Source organism: Ambystoma mexicanum, chromosome 2p (genome assembly GCF_040938575.1).
Source record: "Ambystoma mexicanum isolate Mex_15411 chromosome 2p, UKY_AmexF1_1, whole genome shotgun sequence".
Taxonomy (NCBI): Eukaryota; Metazoa; Chordata; class Amphibia; order Caudata; family Ambystomatidae; genus Ambystoma; species Ambystoma mexicanum.
In genome coordinates, this window is record NC_090923.1 from 639,896,938 (window position 1) to 639,920,870 (window position 23,933).

A 23,933-nucleotide genomic window follows, 5' to 3' on the forward strand; every position below is an offset into this window, starting at 1 on the left:
TAGTATATAAATTGTACAATAGATTGGTGTGTCTTGCCTACCATTTGTTATCTATAAACTGTCTCTTTGGTTTATTGATATTTAACTAAATATTTTATTTTCTGAATAGCGTTTATTTTTGTTAAATTGTAGTCGTTTGACCTACTGAATCACAATACCGGTTGTATTATCTCTCTACCCCTCTGTTTAATGTTAAGGTAATAGCACATACATTCATTAACACAAACTTCAAACGCATCCAAGTTAACTGGACCAGCTAATGAGAAAGTGGTATTGCTGTGGCACACAAAAGCAATTGAACATTATTCCCAACTAATCAATAATACACCCCATCCAGAGAAAGAACTTTACCAAATCATTAATAAGATGAGAAACCCTGGTTCCTGCAGTAAAGTAACTTCACCTATCCAAAATCTATGCAATATCACCTACCCAAACAATATGTGATATCACCAACTATTTTTATAAGCAAAGAACTTAACATACAGCAAGCCTTCAAAGCAGTAATAAGGAATCGAACTGGAAGCAGTCATCAAACCCCAGCGAGTAACAGCTTTAAACCAATATTTGATCCCATATTAAAAGGAATTGGTGAAACTTCCCCTGCACCGAGAACATCTACAAACTGATCCTGAACAAGCAAATACCAGCTTACTATGTTAAAAAAAAAACAAAAAAAAAATGTTGGAAACAGGAGTTGCACCAAAGTTTGAGACTGCCTAGATCAAAACACTTATAGCAATTAAAAATAAAACAAGTGGAGACCTAGAAGCCCTTTCCGACTTTCAATCAATCTCCAACATTCCATACCCAACCAAAATTCTAGTGATCCATGTATACAGTCAAACCCTGGAGCAGGTAGAGTCTAATAACTTACTAGATTGCTCACAAGTTGGTTCTAGGCATATGAGAGGCATCAAATCACCAAGAGTTTCCATTTGGGACAACCTCAAAAATCGCAGTGTATAGCATCCCCCTAGGCACTGATACTTCAACAACTCAGCAGCCTTTGATTAGGTTGGGAGAAACAGACTCCATAACACAACTGTACAATGGATGAGATCCTTCTGTTACAAATGAACAGAAACCGCCTGGCTCCCCACTCAGTTTGCAGTTCAAACTTAGGACTCATTATCTGTGAAATTCCCTAGGGATCAAGCCTCTTGCTACCCCACTTAAAGACATATGACACCCTTGACGAAGATCTTAAAATCTTATGGGCTCGCCTGTTACAAGTGTGCGGATGACATGTAAATCATATACAAACTGACAGACATTGGAAAATCCAGCACCAACCTCAGCAACTGTCTCGCATGAACAAAGTAATGGATGACACCAACTACCTACACCTCAACCCAGACAAAGCAATAATAATGATCTTAACACATGCTGGAAATTAAACAGCTCTAACATGGTCTTTGGAAATAGGCAACTGCTCTAAACGATCTAAAGTGATCAAGAACTTGGGCATATTGATGGATCATTGACTCAAACTGGAATCCCAAGTCAATGTTAACAGTCAAAAAGTGCATCTACCATTTATGCTCTACGCAACGGATTGTGTCCTACTTTTCCTTCACGCACACAGTGCAGGCCATCTACTCACTGATTTTTTTCAAGAATCTACTACACAAACAGCATTACCTAGGTGTGCCGAACTACCGCGTAAAAAACTTCAACTGTTCCAAAGCAGACAGCTCCTACTTAAACTCAACAGGAGAGAACACACCACCAGATTTCAGAGTACACTCCACAGGCTACCAATACATTTAAAATAAACTGGCTACCAATTAAAATAATGTCAGGTTTAAGGCCCTCTGCATTGCCAACAGAGCACTCGAAAGTCAAGAAGCAGAATTCCCCCAGAACAAAATCTCCAACCAACAAACCAGACACACAAGATCGTAAAGCGATTTACTTTTAAGAACCACAAGGTTTTGGAAAGAAAGACACAAAGGATCAGATTTTTGCTTGGTAGTGCATTCCACTATTTTGCCAGCATAGTGGAAATCGACACCCCTTAAAGAGCTCCTGAAATTCAGGAAAACTCTAAAAACCTGGTTCTTCATTGCTCAACAGAACAAAGGTGTAGCCTACACCCACCAAGCAGTGAAAAATACACTTCTAAATAGTTTTGACTTTCATTCACATATACAACCAACAAGAATGCCATACCGGCGTTCTGCCTAAAACACATTGCACTGAGGTAACCAACAACTGGAAGTCATCACATCGAGGCACTGACAAAATCCCTAAGAGAACACTTTCCCTGTCTCGCAGAATATCTGAACGGCAACACAGGACATCTTCACGCGTCACCCACTACATCCAAACACCTGCATGATCAATAACTTGAAAGCCCTACATAAACCCAAGAACACTCCACACAGTCTGACTAACCCTCAATTTCTCTCTACCTTACCACAAACCAGTCACTCGCACACAGCTTTAAATTTGGAAAGACCTCTCCCCAAACATCACACACTTACACCTCTAACTAAAACTGACATACTCGGCTTCTCGACACACCCACACTATAGGTATGAGGCCATCCCTCTGAACACAAACCCTTCAATATGTCACATCTAGAAAGATTAAAAGCATGCCGACCTCAGAGTACTTCCGGTCTGCATCCTCAACACAAAGCATTGGAATCTTTCCTATTCCAATGGAATCTTGCCTTACCCTCTCCTCCCAAATAAGCATACCCAGTGTGAAGGCATCATGAAGCAAGACACAGACAACAGACTAAAAGTGCAAAATAAAATACTTTATTAAATCAAATGTCCGAATGGTAGAAAGCCTCGCTTACACTAGGCTTAGGTGCGATTTCCCTACCTGAATAAAACTAAGGAAAATCTGAGTCAAAGAGTTCAACTTAAATGTCAGTCTGTGTCCTTAACCTATACTTGCCCTCACAAAGCTAAAAAATGTGTAGGGATGTCAGTAATAAAAAAAATAGTGTTTAATTCCAAGTTCTGAGCTTCTTTCAACTTCCAGCTCTCTATCAGCGCCCCTTCCCAAAATGTAAGAAAATTCCACAAAAGTCTCAAGATTACTCAAGGCAATACAGTTCCAAACACTCCTTGGGATTAACTTCCCCAAGTTCCAAGTAACACAGTTCAAACACAAAAGGTCTTGAGGCTCCATTCTCAAGACAACACATGCAGTTCCTCAAGTCTCAGGGTTCCCTTCCCCAAGACTTAAACATTTTCAAACAACTGAAACAACGTCTTCCTTCCCTCAGGATTCAACCGAAGCGACAACGATCGCTTCTCATCTCACTTCACAGCAACTCTTCAGTTAAAGCGCAACTTTAAAAAAAAACTTCAACTCTGCTGCCTTCATTTTCTCAGGCAAAACGGCGTTAATACGCCCAGCTGTAACCGTCGTCCTCTCACTCCCTCTCCACACCTCTTGTCTCCTAGGCAACATCAAGCACAATAGAAACCATTAGAGAAATGTCCCTACATGTAGGACTTCCTGGATTATGGGACTTCCTGTATTATGCTTCTCTATCTATCATTATGATTATAACATCTGCCAGATAGGAACCAACAACGTCACACCTCACCAGATCAATTACAGTGTTTTTCATTGGTTTGTTTCACAATGTCCTTGGTTTTCAACATTCAGGGCTCACTGGTCTAGGCGCAGTTGTGAGACCACATGGTCTACCCATCACAGGTCACGTAACCAGGATCCCTAGGCTCTTCAGCCAACACAGGATCTTCGGTTCTTGCTCCTGTGCACCAAGACACCTTATGTAGTTCCTCTTTATTGGCCTCTAGGCTTGATGTGAAAATGTACATTTCTCTGGCTTCTTTTTCAGCCTCGTGGCTCTGCCATCATGTGTCGCACACCTCTTACCAGTCTTTGGCCTTGGTGCACTGCATTCACTCATAAAAGTTCCCTTTTTTTGTTCATTCCCCTTTTTACAGCGCTCTGTCAAACTTGCGCCCTTTTCCTGTAATTTGTTTTCACATGGGCACTTGCACGATTCTCTGGTACTTGTTTTGCCCATAAAGTTTAATTGCATTCAGTATTTAATATGCTTGATTTGAAGGTTTCAGTCAATTAGTTGTTCAATATGCATTCATGTTGCTTAATTTTAAGTTTCCATTCAGTTCGGTATTCAATATGCATTGACTTTGCTTAATTTTAAGGAATGATACTTATTTGTGGTCCGCTTGAAGTGCCCGGTGTTTGAGCACCCTCCCCGACATGCACAGTCTTTCTACGTCTCCTTCCGGCAACTCTCGCTGTTTCTTCTGTGCTTCTGAAGCCAGGATGTCCACCTTTGCAAGCCCTGCTTGACTGCCGGGTGTTTCACTCTGCACGCCGGCAAGTGAAAAGCCTCGTTACAGACGCGGACATCGTCCTCTCTTCTTCGGGCTCTCTTGCAGCTACTGCTGCCTGCTCTCTGTAACACAGGCTCCCAGACCTGCGGCACGTACTCAGCCAACATGCTTTGGGCCCCTCAAGTCCTCCGGGATGTTGGCCGGCATCCTGACTCCTTCTCCAGTCCCACCATAGCTGCCTCCTCTTAAACAAGGTCCCTGGCTGGTCTCTCCCACACAGGCCTCACTGTGGCTCTCCTCTCTGCTCCACTGGTCTCCCTTTATAAACCTGCAGCCCCTTTACAGGTTGCAGGTGTGGATGCCTAATTAGACTTGCCTGACCATAATTAAAGAGACCTGCCTGACCCTCACAGTACTTTACAGGCATCTTCTTGGTCCCAGTACTAAAGAGGTGAAATGGTGTAGTGTTGACTACTCTCAGTCGTCTCTTCCTAGTCGGAGTACTATCAAGTGTCAAATGTGGGGAAATGAAGGGAGCAGCTTTATCGTAACCCATAAAGGTCGGGGAGAGTAAGGTTGGTCCTCAACAGAAAAGGGGAGATACCATGTCTCTCCTGTGGGCACCCCACTCCCAATACCCAAGGAACCTCCACCCAGGTGATCCCCCTTCGCTTCTCCATTCCCAGGGTCGGGATCCAAGAGTGATGGCCTTTCCCTGGCCACTTGAGCCGAGGATCCCAGGGGAGTAGGAGTGCGAATACCCTTAGGTTTCGCACACCAGCCACACTGTCAGATCCGCTAGAGCGTCTGGAGACCATACAAATCCTAATACCATAACATACGTTGTTATACAATAGTATTAAGAACATGCTGGCCTATATTCTATGCACAGGAAGCGGGACAATATTGCATGATGTGTGTATACTGTTGGTGACCTGGCATCCACCAATTTGATATTTTCCACGCTCCCCTACAGAGCGATAGTAGATTGTATGGCTCTTTGCCCACGTTTTCATTAAAATGGTGGTTTAATGCACCATTCCAACCCATTATTTGAAAAGAATTCTAAGGGAAAAAAACAAACTTTCTATGTTGCCCTCAGGCCATTGAACCTTGAAATCATTTATACTGTGACACAAATCATGGGATCACGTTACTTCTCCCTATGGGGGAGCCCTTCCCTGTGAGGCTAGAGAGTGGTAAAAAGTGGGAGGACCTCACAGGGAGAGACTTCCCTCATGCGGATGGCAACGCCTGTTCCATGGTGGAACTCCCTAACCCTTACCTTTGAGTGCCCAAAATCCCTACGATCTGTAAGAAAAGCCCCCGACAGTACCACTGTATGTTATTGTGACAGTCCTTTTCTGCCTATAAAACCTAATTCATTGTTTATGGAAATACTGTGAAGAAGATTACGAGAGTTATACAAGCTACTCTTTCATGTGATATCCAAAGTACTGAGACGAAGTGGCCCTGAGGAGGCCCGAGTGCATCATTAATACAGACAAGGGACTAGAACATTAAACCTGGGAGGACCCAGCTACCGACAAAAACAGAAAAATGACTGCCTGAAATGGTACCGGGGAAACCAGAGAGAAGCCAATGTGAAGACGCACCTGCCCAGAAAGTTCAACCCGGCAACTAAAAAGCTGTAGAGGATGCAAGTACTCAGTTGAGATGCCATGACCGAGAGAAGGCTCGGGAGCTAGAAGGACCCCCAACCAATGCAAAAGCGATAATACTGTGGCTTGTGGCATGACCTCTGGATTCCCACGGGTGTCCTCTTTTCACAAATGCATGGGGTTCCCAGTTTTCTTTGCTGGCTTCGACACCCTAGGCCCAAATCTGTAGGTTTCCCATATGAACAAAATGCGCTGTACCGAAAGGCTTGGGGTTACCAGTGAGTTACCCTTTTCCTTTTGTGCCACCCTTTTTCCACTCAACCTGTTCTTGAAAGCCAGGAAACTGGGGAATTCAGCACAGCAAACCATTTGTTCCTAGCTCCTACAAGGAAAAAACCACAGACTTCTTTGTATATCATTTTATTCGCATTTTTTTTAAAAAAACACAACATTTTTGCCCTTTTTGGTTATTTTCTCTCACCCCCCTACAGCAACCTAGGATTCCTGGGTGGCATTATGACCGCCTACATGTGGGAAAAAAGGGACCAAATTTGGCGGAGATATCTCATGTAAAAAGAAAAGTTACAAGGCATTGAATGGCCACATACCAAAATCACCAAAAGGGCCTTGGTACTGGGGGGGAAAATACCCATGGCACTTAAAGGGTTAAAAATGTCTAGACAGTGTGATAAGAACCAACTCTCAGAATGAAATGTCAATTTAAAAATAATCTGCTCTTGATGAATTTAAACCCTTGGTAAAAGGTTTGCATTGTGTATGTATATTGTGTGTTTTAATGAAGTAATGTTTTTGATATACAGTTTTAGTGTTTGTTTTTGTAAAGTTTCTTTGAAACTAGACCAACAATAATAACAATAATAATAATAAAGACTATCAAAGCCTCGGGAGAGATGTCCCTCATGTCAGTGGTTCTGGCAAAGATAACCAAAGACTTGGTAGGGATCTCCCTCACAACAATATATAGAGCGTGAGGCTGGGGGAGTTCCTTTCGGACCTCATCAAATTCAATTGTGGAGTCCCGCAGGGGTCCGTCCTGTCTCCTCTGCTGTTTAATCTATACATCTGACCTCTTTTGGAAATTCTGAAGCGTTACGGGCTGAATTTTCATCCGTACACGGATGATACACAGATCTTCATCCGAGTTACCAATTTTGAGGAAGCACTTAATTGACTAGGCCAATGTCTGGAGGTAGTAAGTGGGTGGATGTCTAAAAACTATCTACAGCACTCAAAGACTGAGTTATTCTTGTTTGGGCCAAAGCATTTGTTCAATATTGCAAAGAACCTGCCTATTCCCCTGCTTCTCGGCAAAAGCCTAAAATTTGCATCCAAGAAAACCAATCTGGGCTGCATTTGGCAGGAGGATCTTGGGGCCGAAGCCCAGGTTGGAGCCAAGATTAAAGCTGTGCACTTTGTTCTGAGACTGCTGTGTAAAGTCCTCTCCTATATACCCACAGAAGATCAGGCGGCTGTGGTAGGAGCTCTAACCAGCGCCCACCTAGACTATTGTAATAGTCAACTTTTGGGTATTCCAGCTAAGCAACTCCAGCGACTTCAGAGAGCACAGAACACAGCAATCAGATTGATATTTAAGCTGAAGAAAACTGTTCATGTATCTACATTTCGTCGCAAGCTACATTGGCTCTCTATTGAGGACCGTATTCGGTTCAAGACAGCCTGTATCGTCTTTAAGTGTGTTAATGGTATTGCACCTCTGTATTTAAGAGTGTTAATTCAGCCATATCACCCTTTAAGACAGTTACGCTCTAGTGATAGTCATTTCTTGGCTATCCCTCAGTCAGCCTACAAATCACGGGGCGATACAAGATTCGCTGTCTTTGGCCCAAGGCTGTGCAATTCTCTGCCATGAATTAAGGACTATGAGCTCGCTCCTTCAGTTTCGCCGAGCATTAAAAACCTTTGTTCAAATAGGCAACTCTCCTTATGTTGAGGATTTAATGTTGGTTACATCTTCTATCTGATTTTTGTCATCTGTGCCATTATACTGTTTATTTTGTTAAGTGCACGTTATAAAATTCACAAAATCAAAAAATCAAAATTGTAACTGTAAGCAAAATGACTTAAGCCATACTCATTTTTTCGCACTACAGAACGTTTAACAAAATGTATCCAAATGTGGATGAACCATGAAACGTAGACTATTGGAGAAGAGCTACTCTGAAAAAAACATGGAGAGAATTACAAAGTCTAATGAATCGGTGATAAACACACTCCTCAAAAGACACATGAAACAGGAGAAGGGAGACATTTCTTCTGGCTTCCCAAGACAGTTTTGTTGACTCTGACACCAGGGCCATGGTTGCCAGATATATTGTCAAGACACTTAACCATTGGACCAGGAGGAGGGAGTCATCCTCCTGGTATTATATATCTTTGTAGAACACAAACTCTTACTAAAGACTTTTTAAACACAGTCACCAAGGTAGAGATCAGTGAACCAGGAGAAAGGAGTTTGGGACAGAGGACAGGACTTTGTCATTTGGACAACCACCCTGACAATGAGTTTCCCTTAGTTAGGTGGGGACTACCCTTTAGAATATGGAGAGTTAGGCCTTCCTTTCTTATTATTTAATAAAGAAGTGTTCATATCATGCCACTACTTTGTCCGACTCTCTTTCCTCCAGCCCACCACAACTGCATGTCTCCCTTTACAACCCCTCTATCCACTCCCACCCCACTCCTGCACCAAAGCTGCCTCGAACACTGATGCCATTGCATATCCAAATCACCCCTTCAACTGATCAGTTATTTTAAAGAGGTAAATATAAAAAATATCAATGATTAGCTCACCACCACCTCTCTATGCCCCATATTAGACACAACCATAAACCCTTCCCCATCAGTCTACAGTCTGCCTTTTACTTATTGTACAAGGCGTCATTGCTCCCAGCTCCATTTACAAATACAAGTGTGATCTATACATAAAGATCTTGTGTTAGGTCCTTCTCTCGCATATGTATATGATCTGTGTTGGGTTTATTCCAGTTTAGCGTTAATTTGTCAGCTGGTAAATTCTTCTGGGTTTATAGAGCCCTGTTGGTAGCTAAAAAAACATATTTGAAAGTTTTGGAAGAGTGTTGGCAAACCTGCTGTTGACGATGGACTGCACATCTTGTCAATTCTTTACAGAAGAGAGAAAGTGTATTTTTTTCCTTTCTTCTTATATGGTAAGAGTCTTGATGCTGTTATATATGTTAGGTTTTGGTATAGTTGCCTAATGTAAATGTGTTGCTGTTATTCCTGAAACCAATGAAGAATAATACAAAATAAACTACAAGTGTTTCAAGTTACACCATGTACCTGCAGAAAAGGTATTCACCTGATGGGAAAAGAGATGGTTTACCAGCCTTACCAACCTCAAGATCTTTACATTTCCCTACTGGCCGGCCCATCTCTGCACAAGATATATTAGTCTTTGGTTTGGGAGAACTAGAAAAATGCAGTTCTAATGACAAGCAGTCCTCCGTAAATACAGGCCGTGTGTCACTAAGTATTATTAGCAGTCATTGTTTTAGTTCTCCTAAATTGATGCAATAACACTGAATTGCCATATTACAATTCTTTGGAGAAGAAAAATGAAGGGCAAGATTAATGACTCGTGGAAGGCACAGAGTCAACGGCACACTTTATGATGGCTTTGATTCGATTGCATCTACATTTCAACCCCACTGATTAGCTGGTGATCTTTGGAGCAAAACACACAACCACAAGGCTTTCCTATCATACACAAAGCAGTTAATGATAAAAAGCAGCTATGTCTGGCAAACAAAAAGGTTTTCACCATACTTCTCTGGCCAGTAAGGATGCTTATGTGGAGCCTGCAGGTCCCAACGCTGGCACTCCTTCCCAGACTCGGTTTGGTCAACGTAGCCTCGGTAGTCGTCACCATTACACATCAAGCACACGTCTAAAGAAAGGAAGATGGTCACAGATTAGTATGGCATGTCGTTATGGATGGTACGCTCAGTTTTCCTGAGATTCCTTGTGATTTTTTTCTCCTGTTTCCCTCCTAGGGTTTCACAAGATGAAGCACCCTCTCGTCTTTCGAATGCCTGCTCCTTGTCAAGTTCTGTGCCCATTTCCCATTTTGCCCAGGACAAAACGCGAGATTTAGAACCTACAAGTAAACTTTGAGATTTGGAGGTGAATACCACAACAATGCATACTTTAAAGACACCATTTTGGGCCCTCTGCATCCATGTGTGATCACAATATATGGGCTAATTAATGCAGTGATTCAGGGCAGCCAACGCCAGGAGAATTGATGTTGCCTGTCTCTTCTTGCAAATAGACCTCCCTTCTCAAAACTTCTCTCCCTGTACCAGGTCCATATACCACCACTTGAGGCCCCTTTATATGTGAGCCTCGGCAAGCTACTGTCCACACAGGGTTAAAACCTTTGCTTATATGGCTTATCATAAAATAAATCAGAATATTTAATGTTGATTTACCCTTCATGATCTCGTGTCTAAATGCTTTAATGTTGGAAATCAGAGTGGTAAGTGGCATCACTTGGTGTCAGTGTAAATTAAAGTAAGTTTACCCAATCCTACTGTCCCCTGCCTCCCACTATCCAGCTTAGTGGGAGGTACAGTGAACGGGAGCCTTGTCAATTGATTAGTGGAGTAAAGTGGAATGCACTGCATTACAGATTAAGTATAGCCGCCATTGGCATTTCAGTGTCTAGGGAAATGTACCCAAACTCACCCGCCTTTCCCTTCAAAGAAGCAGAATGCCATATAAGGTGCCAATACGTTAATAAAGTAATTGGGGTATAAGAAAACCTATGATGACTCAGGTCGATTACAAACATTAATAATGCGCTAAATCTAACAGGTGCTAAATCTTAGGAAATTCTCTATGGTGTACACTGCTGCATTAATGATAGGTTGAATTCTAGAACCCTGGACTCATGTGCAGCAATGGGCTGTAAGCATCGCTGATGGTTGCTGATAAGCTGGCTCTGCACTTAAGAAAGGGGTAACATCCTTAAACACCCCCAAAGGGAAAACTATGCTGAAGGTCTGTCCCGAGAGAAACTTGACTGTGCATTCAAAATACAAACTTTCAATCCCTGACAGTATCAGTCAGTGGGTGCGACCCACCCAAAAGGTCATGGTGAGAACACAGAGGATAACTTAATCATTAGATGGTGAGCCCTACAAGGGGGATTCCCCTATGGAGACAAAGTCAGTCAAAAGGAATTAAACAATTTTGTCCATTCCATCTCACTACATGGGAGAGCTGGACCAGACTTTCATACTCATACCTCTACTAGTGCCCCCACGCTTATTTGTTGTGTAATGGATGGGACCGTTCCATCATCTGTGATGCCGAGGGTGCACAGTGAAGGGACATTTCTGAAGGCCAAGTGAACACTAAGTGATCCTAGCCACCAGTATCACCCGGGGGCTAGATGCCCCTACTCAGAGTCAGCATCTGCTCCCAACAGGATCTGCACCTCCCTCCAACTTAATCCTTGTCTCACAGAGAAAGACCTTGCCTAAGGCACTTAATCTCACAAAGTCGGTCATCCCTCATTCACGATCAACCAAAACCAAATAGGGTTGGATTATCAACCCATAGAGAAAAGCGAAATCTAGTGAAACTTTCAAACTACCAGAGAAAAACACAGACCACCTCAATTTAAAACATAGGTTTATACAGTTTACTATTCAAATAAAGGTAACAGATCCTTTTTCCATCAGAGCCCTCAGATTCCACTTCAAGTTAAAGTATCAAAGTTTCTCACCATAACAAAAAGCTTCATGCCTTCCTTGTACTTCCAATTTACCCCACTATCCATATCTGCGTTTTGCCCTTTTTTCAATCAGAAGTTGTTTTTTTCGTTATTTGAGGGTTTTTTTTTTCGTTATTTGAGGGGGTGCGCTCATTTTCCCAGTCAATGAACACAAACCTCAAACAAATTACAGGGCTCTCAGATAGCACAGTTGCAATGTGATCTCTAGTAACAGACCATGTACTGAGAATGACAATTAAGATGTTCAAATTAGTTCTTCTATACATTTCCTTACTTTGCCCTCTGATACAGTAGGCAAGTGAATAAATTGCTTTAATGTTTTTTCATATAAAATGATTCTGCAATATCTGAAAGTACATTTGGGACTATAGATTTCCCAGACCTTGAAGATGGCCCCATATGGATTATGTGCCTAGGCTGGTTCCCCATTTGCCTACTGACAATCCATCCAGCAAACATTCCTGGAACACATTGAAGAATAAAAGTGAAGATGGAGAGAAATAATAACAACACAGGGCAGGGGACAATAATGCAAACGGTCATATATATTTTCCGTAGTTATATTTTTCTACGCCTGTTGTGTTTGAAGTGACTTCATTGGACATGGTTTATTGTGGCACACACAGTCCTCATTAAACCAGTCCTCTCTAGGCTTTTTTTTTTTAGACATTGTAACGACTTGAGGAATTCAGTCATTCCCTGTGAGGCTAGAGAGGTGAGCCTGCTACGCGATGCCCTCCCTGGGAGTAGAAGCAAGCAGGACCTCACTGGGAGAGGCTCCCCCTTTGGGGACAAGGACTCCCATTCTGCCCAGGATCTCCCTGAGTTACTCACTCATGGACCAACACCACCAAGCCTTCAGAAGGACCAAGAAGATCAAACCACTATTTATTATGCTATAAGATCCCTGATTCAACCTGAAGAAATGGCTGGTATTAACACTGTGAAGAAGAATGAACGAGTGATGGAGAGGACTCAAATGAAAGATAAAGAGGAATATAATCCTCCACTGGGGAGGGCCTAGTCAAGTGTCATACAAAGAGAAGGAGGAACGTTGTCGAGGGGAAGAGCAGCCCGGGTGTATCAAACCAGCCTTGTCATGGAAGCTGATTGAAACCGGGAAGTTCTGCTTGCAGAGAGGCAACCACCAGGTGGCATGCGAGGGAAGCACCGGGAGAGCTGCTAGCAGGAGAAACCAGGGGGGAAAACCACTCAAAGAAGAGAAGCAGCCGTGAGTGGTGGCATGTCCTAGGGGGGGTGAACTGTGCAGTCTGGTAACTGCACTGAGACTGCTACAACTTTGTCACCGTCGAGCAGATGCTGAGGAACCGAGAGATTAGAAGAGAATACGGAAGCCGCCCTGACAAGATGATGTACTGTCCTGCAAGCAGACCGGTGATACCAAACCCCAGAAGAGAAGGTAACATGAACGGCAGGAGAACCAGAAGATTTTATGAAGATAACGAGTACCAGAACCCTAGTCGTCACAGTGAATGTCAAGAGTGAATTATTGCTGGCACAATCATACCTGTCCCAGTGATAGAGATTTGGAGAAAGGTAAGTGAAGATCATTATTGGCACAACCATACTCATCCCAGCAATATTGATGTGCGAAGGTCAAGTGTGGATCATTACCGGCACAATCCTACTCATCCCAGTAATGCTAAATTAGAAGAATTAAGTAAGAATCACAATTGGTATAATCACACTTTCCCAGTGAGGAGTATAAGCCAAAGGATCCTGTTTCTAGAAAGAAACATACACCCACCTTGTGATATGATAGAGTGTCAAGGAACACAGAGGTTTGTGTGGAGTGTTGTTGACTCACCCAGCCAGGAGATAAAGTGGACATTATACCAAGAAAGCATAAAGAGTACATTGAACCCAGAGACAGAGGAAAAGGATTTCAGGAAGGAAAAGTCAAGTATTGACTTTGAAAAGTTGAAAAACCCTATTTTGGAACTCTATGAATTGATTAAAGTAGTGACTAGGAACTACGTAAAGATTGATTATTGAAGTGACTTTTTCAGAGAAGCAGAGTACAGGAGAAGGGAGTCATGCTCTGGTACCTTTGTTCTTTTGTATATTGGTAGGGACAGAGCAGACTAGAGTTGGACAGAGGACAGTTATTATTTTGGAGATTGACGAGAGCCTGAGTTAGCATTTGTTAGGTAGGGAAAACAAGGAGTTACTTTAATTTCCCTTTTAAGTTGAATACAAGTCAGCCAAATGGGTGAGCTTTGTCTCGGTCCTTCTTCTGACCCGCCACAACGTACAGTTTGTGCACTTTAGAAAGCATTCTTCTCTCGCACAGTGTGATGAATTTACCTGCCGCTTATTTTCAGAGAACAAGCTTGCTGAGGCTGTGAGCGTCAACTAACTATGCCGAATATTCGAACAGCTGATACTGCTTTTTCAGCCACAGGATTAAGGTTTTTCTCCATTGAGTGGTAACACTATTGTTAGTATATGCAGTGCTCACAAGCTTGCCCTTGCCGTGTGAGAGATGGCTGTTCAGCCCCCTTTTTTTTTTTAATTCTGGAAATGACATGCATTACTTACCGTAAAAGCATTTCTGATGATTGTATATGCTTAGATTCACATGCTGTGCATATGGTCCGACATCCAGTGGTAACCGCGGAGTATTGCATCTCGTATTTCGAGAATCGAAAGGGGACGTCGACATGGGCGTGCCTGTAACACCATCCCTGCGTGAAGTGTAGTGTACCCAAGATCCTTCACGCGTCAAGGTCCCTTCGATTGTATTTTTTCTGCCATGAGTGAGCCTTATGACTATCATGAGTGAGTACAGAAAAGAGAGAAAGTGGTAAAACATCTATGTTCCTTCCATCCGAGTGGGGACAAAGGGTGGGCGCATGTGAATCTAAGCAGATACAATCATCAGAAATGCTTTTGCAGTAAGTAATGCATGTCTTCTGATGCTTGTTAATCTGCTTAGAATCACATGCTGTGCATAGACTAGCAAGCAGTACCCAGAGTTGGGTTGTGAGGAGGAACAGTAGTGAAAAGATGTCTTAGTACTGCCTGTCCCACCTGAGAATCAGACCTAGAATGAGTGTCTAGGCAAGAGTGTTTTGTAAAGGTGTGTACAGAACTCCAGGTTGCCGCTTTGCAAATGGAATCAAGGGGAACATTTGCAATGAATATTATGGAAGCCCCAGTGCCTCGAGTAGAATGTGCTCTAGGCTTGAAGGGCAGCTCTCTCTTAGCAAGACTGTAGCAGAGTGTGATGCATTTTTTTGACAATCCACCTAGAGAGAGTGGATTTGGAGACTGCGTCTCCTTCTCTTCCTGCCGCCAATGAAATGAAAAACTGATTAGTCTTTCTTAGTGGTCGAGTTCTTTCCATGTAGAACATGACAGCATTGCGTATATCCAGTGTGCGCAGGGTTCTTTCTCCCATGCTTGAAGGATTTTGAAAGAACGTTGGTGGTTTTATAGATTGGTTCACATGGAACTTAGAAATTAATTTAGGTGCAAACCTAGGGTGAGTGCGTAGAACCACCTTATCTTTGTGAACTGTTACAAAAGGGATCTAGGACAGAGCACTTGTAGTTCACTTACTCTCCTAATGGAGGTAATAGCTATCAAAAAATCAGTCTTATAGGTGAGATCTTTAAGACTTGTTTTGTGCATGGGCTCGAAAGACAGAAGCCTTGTCAATGCCACGTTTAGGTCCCATCAGGGAGCCGGGTTAGAAATGGGAGGGTGAATTCTTTTCACTCCCTCCATGAAAGCTTTAATAACTGGTATCTTCCACCATGACACTTTCTGTTGCGATGCAGTGTAGGCTGAAAGCGCAGCTAAGTGAACCTTTAGAGAGTGAACGACCAGGCCCGAGTAAAGTAGGTGAGTTAGGTACAAAACAATGTGTGTGGGAGAGCAGTTAATCGGGTTAATGCTCTTTGAGCTGCACCAGGTGACAAACCGTTTCCATTTACTGGAATAGCAATATCTAGTGTTTGGTTTTCTTGCCTCCCTGAGAATGTCCATACATCTCTGAGGAAATTGCAGGTCCCAAAACTCAATGACCTCAGGAGCCAGGCCGCTAAGTTCAATGTCTGCGGGCATGGGTGAAGCGTCTCCCCTCTGTCTTGCGACAACATGTTGTACGGACAAGGCAGTTTGACTGGAGGAGATAGGGACATCGCCATCAGATGAGCGAACCATGGTTGGCGGGCCCACATGGGGGCCACCGAGATCATCACGACTGGTTCCTGGTGCATCTTGTGCACGATCTTGTTGAGAAGGGAGTCGGGGGGCAGGGGGGAAACTTAACAAATTTCCCTGACCATGTTATCCAGAGTCCATTCCCCTTGGAACGGTTCTGGGGGTACCTGGAGGTGTAATCTTGGCATTGGGCGTTCAAGAGTTGCGAACAAATCGATCTCTGGGAAGCCCCATTCTGTGAAAACGTTGGAAATGATGTCTCTGTGTAATCGCCATTCGTACTCCATGGGCAATGGGAAATCTCTGCTGAGTACGTCTGCTAGAAGATCGATTTCCCCTGCAACATGTTGTGATAACAGGAAAATGTTGCGTTTGAGAGCCCACTTCCAAATGTTCTGGACAGTTTGGACAGCGAGTGCCCCCTTGTTTGTTCAGGTAGTAAATGGTTGTGGTGCTGTCTGAGGATCAAGACCATCTTCCCCTGCAGTTATGTCTGGAAAGCTTTTAGTGCTTTGAAACTGCCAACAGTTCTAACAGGTTTATGTGGATGGATGCTATGTCTGACGACCAAACTCTGCGCTGTTTGTTGAAGCAGGTGAGCTCCCCACCCTGTGAGAGATGCGTCTGTAGTTAGAGTGGCTTCCACTGCGGGGGTGGTGAAGGATTTCCCCTTGAAGAGGTTGTCCCTCGACCACCACTGCAGCGAGAGAACGAGGGCCGGTGAGGCAACCACTAGATCGTCCCACTGTCCGCTAGCCTGATACCACTGGCTGTTGAGCCACTCCTGCATTGGGCGCATGCGCAAGTGCGTGTGAGGAACCAAGTAGATACATGACGCCATCATTCCTAGCAGTCGCATAACCTTGCGTACCGTCACCTCTCGACTGGCTACATACTGAGGGATTTGAAACATGTTTTGAACCCTTTCATTGAAGGGAAAGGCGAGGCCGTCCTTTGTTCGAATTAGAGCCCCTACGAACCTTTTCACCTGACTGGTGTCTAGGCTGGATTTGTTCTCGTTGATGGAGAATCCCAGACTGAATAAAAGATCTGTCGTCTTTTGGATATTTGACAGACATGTTTCGTAATAGTCCCCTGTTATGAGCCAGTCGTCAAGGTAAGGATAGACCGGGATAGATTGCCTGCGCAGATGTGCTGCTGCCACCGCTATTACCTTTGTAAATTCCTTTGGTGCAGATGCTATGCCGAAGGGTAGTACCTTGAACTGACAATACTTGTCTTGTATCATAAATCTGAGTTATTTTCTGTGCTCTGGCAACATTGAAATATGAAAGTATGCATCTTTCATGTCCAGGATAGCCATGTAATCCCCCTGTGATAGCAGGGGAATTACTTCCTGCAGAGTGATCATATAGAACGTTTGGGGCTTTACAAATTTGTTCGCTGGGCGCAGATCTAAAACAGGGCGCACGGGTAGATCCTTTTTGGGTACAAGGAAGGACACTGAATAAAAACCTTCTTTTACCTGTGACAGAGGTACGATGTCTATGGCTCCTTTCTCTTGTAATGTCTCTACTTCCTGAAGAAGTATGCAAAGATGGTCTGGTGTCAGTTGTCTTGCTCGTGGAGGTCTGAATGTTGGGGACTGGTTGAACTCTATACAGTACCCGTGGGCACAGTCTTTAGCACCCACTGGTCTGTAGTTATCCCCTCCCATGCTTGAAGGAACGATGTTATCCGGCCCCCAACTGGGGAGGCATGGGAGAGGACCCTAACCTTCGTGTCATTTTGAACCTGAGGCCAGAGAGCCTCTGGGGGTAGGGTTCCGGCCCTTCCTTTTCCACGGCGCTGACCCCTTTGGGGATACGGGGTGGTGTATCCGCTGGTTCCCTGTGGAGAGTTCCAATTGTTTCCCGAGGAGTATTGTTGAGGGAAGCGCTGGCCACGATAAAGCTGTCTGGACCCAGATCGTCGTCTTGTAGAGGGTCTCTGTGTAATTTGGTGTAGTGTTTTTAGGGTGTCATGCTCCTTTTTTGCGTTCTCGCGGCCCTCGTCCACCACTTTCCCAAACAGGTTGGATTCTTCCACAGGTTTATTTATAAGTGACGCTTGCGTCTCTGGCTTGAATCCAGAGTTCCGTAGCCATGCATGTCTCTTCAGTAGTGTGCCCTGAGCCAGGGATCGACCAGCCATCTCGGCAGAATCCAAAGTGTTCTTATGTATGCTTTGGTTCACTTGTCTGCCCTCAGAGACAGTGGTCAGGAGACGAGTATGTAGTGGTTCGGGAACCTCCTGTATGCCTTTTTGTAGTAAGGCCCACTGAACATCCACGTAGCTGGCCAAGAAGATTGTGTTGTTGGCAATATGTGTTGAAATCTCTGCTGCAGCCGTGACCCTCTTCCCAAGGGCGTAAAGTCTTTTACCTTCCATATCAGGGGGTGCCTCGCCAGTTGACACAGGGACCCCTGCCCTCTTTCTTGTAGTAGTCACCACCAGAGAGTCTGGGGTGGAATGACCTCTGATATAGAGAGGTCATGAGGGAGAAGGACGAAAGAGTTTTTCTATTCTTGGGTTAACACCTCTTGTGAGAGCAGGTGTTGATAAGGAGGGAGCCAGATGTTTCTTAATTGAATTGAGGAGAGGAATAGCCTGGCTGGCCAGCGGCTTCTCCTTGAGGATGTCCTCCACGAAGTCAGCTTCAGGGACAGCTTCATCTGTGGCAATCTTAAAAGTATTCAGCTGCTTTACGCAACATGACGTTAGACGTCAATTGATCATACATTGGCGAGGGTGGTCTAGTGGGGGTGGTGTGGGGGGAATCCAAAGACAGGGCATCAGGATCTTGTGGATCTGGAGAATGCCACGGTTGAGGGTCACCCATATCCGGGTTCTCCTCCCAGCCCTCTATGGGATCATGCATTTCCTCAGGGTTGGTGAATTAATCCTCATCCTGTGTGTCTGCAGGAATGTCTTCTTCAGTTAAGTCATAGTTGTATATATCCTCTTCCAGAGAGGGGTCAAAGAGCCTTGGGAATTTTGCTACAGGGTCCGAAGGGCTCTCATCCTGTGGTCTTCTTGGTGTGGGTTGTTCTTAACGGGAAACAAACCTGTCCAGCCTTTCCATGCAGTTTTCAAATTTTTCTCTAGTCCAAACAGAAGACCCAGAATGGTCTAGAGGTGGAAAAGGGTCTTGAAAACACTCTGTCGTAAAACGTTGAGATTTTTGTCTCAACCTTGACGACATCCCTTCTTCGCCCTCAGAGAACGCCTCCTGGGGGACCGACAGAGGTGAGACGTCCCTGTGCCTCTCTTTCGGCTTATGGGAGGGTTTGGGGACTCCCCTTAGGCTATCCTTGGATCTCGACGGATGCTTGGCCTTTTCCATAGGCCTTGAAGAATCCCTTGACTGCCGTCTCTGAGAATCGGTGGAAACAATCATTGCTAAATTGTCGGCGACGTCTTCCGCAGACGGGAGGCATGTAGTTTCAGCCTGCGATTGTGAAGGAGGCTTTTTCGGCAGAGCCGGGGCCTTGTCTTCGGCGACTGCATTCTTTGGCGGAACCGGAACCCTGTCATCGATGGATGCCTTCTTGTGATGCTCCTTGACGGAACCTGGTATATTAGGGGTAGCGCCTTTGTTTTTGATGGCTCGGTTGCTAGGTGCATATGTGGCTGCGGGGAGAGCTGCCAATCCTGATGGTTGGCGGGGGCTACTAGAGTTTCGGGTGTACCCGTTGGCGCTGAAGTCTTCTTCGACTTGGCCGAAGATCGACTTTGGGTTGTGGGTTTAGTACTGTGTAAATGTTGGTCTTTGTCGCTGGGATGTGACTTTCCCATAGCAGTGCCTGATTCGTGCCTGGTGGGGCCGGGGACAGACGATGCGGAATGAGAGCGTTCCGTTGAAAGGTCAATGACCTCCAGTTCAGAGGTCTGATCGTCACTCTCGCCGTCGTCACAGTCGGTGGCTGCGGCAGCGGGAGAGAACTCTGCCTTTGACATCCCATAGGCCACCCACCACTTGACTTTGTGCTCCTTTAATGTCTTAGGACGGAGGAGTTTACAAGCAGCGCATCCTGCTTCGTTGTGATCGAGGGGCAAGCAACGGTGACACCGTTTGTGCTTATCTTTCCAGGGAAATTTGCCCTTACAAATTGGGCAAAACCTAAATGGCGTCCTCTCCATTGCTGAGGATGGGTAGAGTGATCAAGACCAAAAGGGAAAGTGGGAGGAAAGGGAAAGGCATTCTCAGATTGTACAGAAATGTCGACCCCGACCCTACTCCTCCTACTGTGTAGGGCCGGCGGAAGGCCTGGCCACGTTGTAGGCAGAGCTGACTGGATCACCGTCCGAAGTTCTGAAGCTCCAAGGTGGAGATCTGGAACAGCCGTCGCAATAAGGGACGGAGAATTATTTTATATAACTATTCGACCAAAGGTCGAGGGGACAATAGGCAATGTCTTTGACAAGCTCCGCATAAGGCGACCAGTATGCTGGGCGGAAAAAAACAATCTGAGGGACCTGGACGCGTGAGGGATCTTGGGTACACTACACGTCACATAGGGATACTGTTACAGGCACGCCCATGTCAACATCCCCTTTTGATTCTCGAAAGACAATATGCAATACTCTGCGGTTACCACTGGATGTCGGACCATATGCACAGCATGTGATTCTAAGCAGATTAACAAGCATCAGAAATTAGATTTCGTGGGGGAAGGAAAAAGTACAAGTTCCAAATGTAATATGAATAAAGAAAGGCAATCTCACCAAGACAAGAGGAAAACGTTGTATGTGTCTTTTCGCATGGATTTTTAATGGTCATCTGAAATCATCCGCTTGAGTAATATTAGGATCCATGTAAGGGTTTTCTTAAGCGAAATGCAATTAGCACTGTTAAACCACTCTAGTGCTTCTTCTAATGGAGGATTACCTTATCATATACTCTTGGTTTAATAGCCAGTGCTTTTGAGTGTTGAGTATATTACTTGCACGTCCCTCTTCATTGTACTCAGTACTTACCTATGAGGTACCAACCTCCATGACCGGAACCTATTTCCAATTCAATTTACGGAACAACAAGTGTTTGGGGGTATCCCGTGGAACCATCACAGGGAACCTGGTATTCCTTCCCCCACACAGCACCTTTACCCCAAGGAGGATGAAGAACCTGGAGTGCAGTTTCAACCTACCACCAAGACTCCCTGTGCCCCCCCCGCCCCATTGCATCCCTTTCCTGTGCCCCGCCCCTGCCTCTCCTGACTAACTCCATCTCACGACTCGGGCAGCTCGCAGCGGGGATCTCTCTGGTGTCAATCTCTGAATCTTCAGCATCTCCTTGATTTGAAACATCCAACGGATGAGTGTCCTCTTCACTGTTTTCTTGCCGCTTGTTCCTCCACTCTTCTCTTAGCATCTTCTTGAAGTGTGAGGAATTTCTGGTCACCCCGACGATCTCCATCAGAAGTTAACCTTAATCCTTGCTTCTGAATGATGACCAAGGGGCCCTCATGAAAGGCTGTCAAGCGTCTGTAGGTTTGACATTGCCTTGCTACCACCACCACCTCCACATCGCCAGTCTCCAAGCTTGACTCCTTGTCTCTTCATTTTTTTATCTGCATAACTCTACATTTTCTCTTTTTGCTACTCCATCTCTACTCCTCATATTCTCGAGGTCTTCCACAGCTTTGAGATGTAGGTTATCTGGGTTTGTATGTAGCGCCCAAACATCACTTCCAATGGACTCTTCCCTGCCATGCTGTATGGCGTGTTTCTATAGTCCAGCAACAATTGATACAATAACTGTTCAAAAGGCTTTCCAGTGAGATGTGCCATTTGCAATGATAATTTCCGATTCACTGTGAATCTCTCCACACTCCCATCGGCCTAAGGCCACAGCACCGTCACCCATCGGTGCTTGAATCACATATACCCCACAAATGTCTTAAGTTTTGGCCTGTGAACGGGGGCCCGATGTCCGACTTGACAACCTGGGGAATTCCAAAGGCGGTGAACATTCTGTCCAGGGAAGGGATGACATGGCGAGCTGCTGTGGACCCCACTATTTGGGCTTCTGGGAATCCTGAATATTCATCTACTGCCACCAATACATATGGGCCTCCGTCTATCAGTCCAAACAAATCAATTGCTAGTTCGTCCCAGACCATATCAAGTAATGACCCATATCGGGTAATGACGTGATTGGTAGGGGCTCTGGGTGGGTTGTTGGCATTATGATACAACATGTGGAGCACCCTTTCAGTAATTCCTCCACTTGAGTCTCGAATCTTGAAAACCAAGGCTTCTGCCTCGGTAGTCGTTTTGTTAATACGATGCACCTCTGCCCTTCATGAGCTAGTTCCATCACTGGTCATTGCAGTGTTGCAGGTATGACTAGGTTGTTTCTTTTGAGAGGAAAACCTTCTTCTGACATGGAGAGCGCCTCTTTAACTAGTAGGACATTCTTGATGTCATTCTGGACCTCTTGTGGCTCCCTTTCCATGTCTTTTAGACTGCTTCCATTTACCTTACTTGAAACATTCCCCAATGACTTGGAAAGCCCTGTCCAGCTCCGCCTCTCTTTGTATTCTTAGACTATCCGTTCCTTTTGGAGCGGTTTATTGAACTACATAATGCATGTACCGGTCAGCCACCGATGGTTCTGGAATTTCTGATTTCATCGGGTGTTGGGAGAGAAAGTCAGCTTGGTTTTCTTCTTTTCCTGGCCTATTAGGTGAGCTTTCCTATAGTCCCACTTGAAGGTAAGACTTTAGTAAGCTATCACAGTGGTTTGTAGATCCCCAATCTTTAGTATCAGTTTGTACTACTCAGGAACCTTGGTAGAGTGGCAGAGCAGTCAGGCGTATCTTAAGAGGAAGATGTGTGATGTAGGTAAGTACTTTGAACCTAGCTAGTAATGCACATCAAAAAAAACACTTAACACATACATTTATATTAAAATATAGATATTTACACAAGAGTCACGGTTAAATAGTTAGCAAAAATAAACCAACACACAGTTATAATTTATAATACTTTCAAAAGGCCACTTCTTAGTTGGTACTTGCTGAACGTGCACAATTGTTACATGAGTTTGACAGGTCTACTGTACTATCGGTAATAACGTGCACCCACAAAGTAATACGATAATGCAACAAGTAATACAGTAATTGCATTTAGTCAGCATACATATATAAGATAGTGATTTTTGGGAAGAAAAACAGTTGGTTAGTGTTATCCTATCAAAGCTTCAGGTTTGAGAGGCAGTTTCCATGCACAGCAAGTCTTTTAAAGTCCAAAATGCAACCCTAGTTAAAAGGCAGTTCGGAGAGGCTTAAAGTCTTGAGAATCAGCTGTTCTTGTGGATACATTCTAGTCTCTAGGAAAGAAGATACAAGAAGACTTAACCAACGCTGGAGACCCTGTTAAAGGACTCACTAAAGGGACACAAGCAGCCGCTTGAGTCAGAGGTAAGAGGTGGTTGCCCTGAAAAATGCTCTGGAGTAACTGTCTGGAATAAGGTAAACAATACTTTTTCCCCACAGTACCTTAGGTTTGAAGAAACCTTGTGTGGCAGATGCTCTGAGATTTTCCAGCTCTGCGCCCGACCTCCGGATTCCTTGGTCTGATGACGAAAGGCAGGACAATGAACGGGATCTCTCAGCAGCAGTCTAAAGGGAGGACCTCTGGCACAGCTTTCATCAACTTCTTTGGTCACTGAGGTTTTGGTGCCTTTTCTGCAGAACCAACAAAGTCAGCGATTTGCCCGGTCAATCTTCTTCAGTTCCTGCAGTCCCACACTTTGATGATAGGGTCTGGGCGAGTTGGATTGGGTATCTGGAGTGTCCTTGAGAGCTCAGCAAAGACTTTGACAGATTCAGCCTTTCCGCAACGATGCACTCTAAAAGGGCAGCAGGCCTCCTTGTACTGGGGTTCCGCAGCTCTGGAAACTCACAGGACTTTGGGAGGGAAGGAGGCGTCCTCTTCAGAGTTCCTCTGTCGCACAGAAAACTGGGTCAGGACAGCAGTGGTCGCTTCGTGGTGATACAAAGGGACTGC

The 23,933-nt window shown here is 44.6% G+C and overlaps 1 protein-coding gene across 2 annotated transcripts in view; it reads right to left on the reverse strand.

Annotated features, from left to right (window-relative positions):
• Window positions 1-23,933, reverse strand: part of MST1 (macrophage stimulating 1) — a 1,288,434-nt gene that overhangs the window by 856,157 nt on the left and 408,344 nt on the right. For both annotated transcript variants that reach the window (XM_069644177.1, XM_069644176.1), the window contains exon 7: window positions 9,752-9,872. In XM_069644177.1, the coding sequence (XP_069500278.1) occupies window positions 9,752-9,872 (121 nt within the window). The remainder of the gene's footprint in view (window positions 1-9,751; window positions 9,873-23,933) is intronic.